The 2620-nt window shown below is 43.6% G+C and overlaps 1 protein-coding gene across 1 annotated transcript; it reads right to left on the reverse strand.

The window, feature by feature from the left end:
- Positions 1–1428: 1428 nt before the first annotated feature.
- On the reverse strand, positions 1429–2271 carry LOC124259318 (protein fem-1 homolog A-A-like). Its single transcript, XM_046693429.1, has one exon. It carries the CDS (start codon positions 2269–2271, stop codon positions 1429–1431), a length of 843 nt encoding a protein of 280 aa, XP_046549385.1.
- Between the last annotated feature and the right edge of the window lie 349 nt (positions 2272–2620).

Below are 2620 nucleotides of genomic sequence, written 5' to 3' on the forward strand. Positions count from 1 at the left end.
TATCCCACACGCCAGTATGTCTGTATCACATGTATGTATCCCACACGTCAGTGTGTCTGTATCACATGTATGTATCCTACATGTTAATATGTCTGTATCACATGTATGTATCCTACACGCCAGTATGTCTGTATCACATGTATGTATCTCACACGTCATTGTGTCTGTATCACATGCATGTATCCTACACGTCAATATGTCTGTATCACATGTATGTATCCTACACGCCAGTATGTCTGTATCACATGTATGTATCTCACACGTCATTGTGTCTGTATCACATGTATGTATCCTACATGTCAATATGTCTGTATCACATGTATGTATCCTACACGCCAGTATGTCTGTATCACATGTATGTATCTCACACGTCATTGTGTCTGTATCACATGCATGTATCCTACACGTCAATATGTCTGTATCACATGCATGTATCCTACACGTCAATATGTCTGTATCACATGTATGTATCCTACACGCCAGTATGTCTGTATCACATGTATGTATCTCACACGTCATTGTGTCTGTATCACATGTATGTATCCTACACGCCAGTTTGTATGTATCACATGTATGTCTTCATCACGTCAATATGTCTGTATCACTTTCATGTATGCCACACGTCCATATGTCTGTATCACATGTTTGTATTCATCACGTCAATATGTCTGTATCACTTGCATGTATCCTACATGTCTGTATCACATGTTTGTCTCCTACACGTCAAAATGTCTGTATGACATGCATGTCTTTGTAGTGAAGAATAGGTAACCCATCACAGCAAAGCAACTGTTATGTGTGAGCTCCTTGTGACACAAGTAGGTCCACCACGTCTCGGTGCCATCTCGCTTTCTTGACTGCTGTGTGTCCACGTTTGTTCTTGACGTTGATGTTCACAATACCAAGTGACAGGATAAATCTCACTACCTTCAAATGTCCCTTAGTACTGGCTAAGTGAAGAATGTTGTCACCCTTGTCATCTATGAGTGACAGGTTAGCTCCATGTTTTGCGAATAATTCAACCAATCCTGTATGCCCTTTCATTCCTGCTATCATCACTGCTGTCCTCTTATGCGAGTCCCTGCTGTTTATGTTCACCGCGTTCAGAGAGAGAGGACATATTTCATTACATCCACAGATCCAGATCCTTCGGCACAGATGTAGTGAAGGATGTTGACATTGTCGCTGCTTCTTAGAGACAAATTAGCTCCATGTTTTACAAGAAACTCAACCAATTCTTTATGTCCCCTCATTCCCGCGAACATAACTGGTGTCCTTTTTCTATATCCTCCACTGTCGATGTCCATCCTGTGTAGTGACATGATGTACTTAACCACATCAAGATGTCCTTCCAAACAGGCCGGGTGAAGGATGGTGTTGCCGCTGTTATCTCTGACTGACAGATCAGCGCCATGTTTTACAAGAAACTCAACCACTTTTTTTATGCCCACTCTTTCCTGCTAATATAACTGGTGTCTTCCCTGTAAATCCTCCCCTGTCGATGTCCATCGTGTGTAGTGAGATGATGTTCTTCACCACATCAAGATGTCCTTCCCAGCAGGCCTGGTGAAGGATGTTGTTGCGGCGTTTATCCCTGCGTGACAGATTAGCTCCATGCTTTACAAGAAACTCAACCACTTCTTTATGTCCCCCCTCTCCTGCTAACATAACTGGTGTCTTTGTTTCATATCCTCCACTGTCGATGGCCATCGTGTGTAGTGACATGATGTACTTAACCACATCAAGATGTCCTTCCCCACAGGCCAGGTGAAGGATGTTGTTGTGGCGTTTATCTCTGAGTGACAGTTTAGCTCCATGTTTTACGAGTACATCAACCACTTCTCTATGTCCATTCTGACCTGCTAACATCGCTGGTGTCTTCTTGCGATGTCCTCTGCTGTTGATGTCTACCATATTTTTTGAAAGGATGTAGTTCACCACCTCAGCATCTCCTCCAATACAGGCACAGTGAAGGATGTTGCCACCTGTTCTATCCACAAGTGACACGTCAGCTCCTTTGTCTACAAGAAGCTCCACCACGTCTTTATGTCCGTTCTCTGCTGCCAGCATCACAGCTGTTCTCCCGCAACGTACTTTGTCAGTAATGTCCACCGTGCGTTGTGAGAGGACATAGTTCACCACCTCTGCATCTCCTACCAGGCAGGCAGAGTGAAGGATGTTAATGCGGAAGCCATCGACAATCGTTACGTTAGCCCCTTCACTTACAAGTAACTCCACCATTTCTCGATGGCCCCCACCGGCTGCCCACATCGCTGGTGTTCTACCAATCCATCGTTGACAATTAATGTCCGCGAATTTCCCCTTTGACATGTCCCCGGTCTTCGAGGCAGTATGAAAGTCACACAGTGATGGAACTGTAACACAAAGTTAAACTCTATTCAAATCTTGGACGACGGTTTGGAAGGTACAAGATTCAAAATGTAGAACATCATATTATATCCGAAACCGAAGGATTTGCCTTTGCGACGCAAAAGGATGAGACTTTCATTAGGACGGCACAACGTTTATGTGACAATTATGATGATTGAACCTAACTGAGAAAATCTGACTTAACAGCTGAAGTAAACAAACAATCAGCTACGAGTTGTTGTAATGGTGC

The sequence above is a fragment of the Haliotis rubra genome, unplaced genomic scaffold (genome assembly GCF_003918875.1).
Source record: "Haliotis rubra isolate DU_JTF1 unplaced genomic scaffold, ASM391887v1 Scf718, whole genome shotgun sequence".
Lineage (NCBI taxonomy): Eukaryota > Metazoa > Mollusca > Gastropoda > Lepetellida > Haliotidae > Haliotis > Haliotis rubra.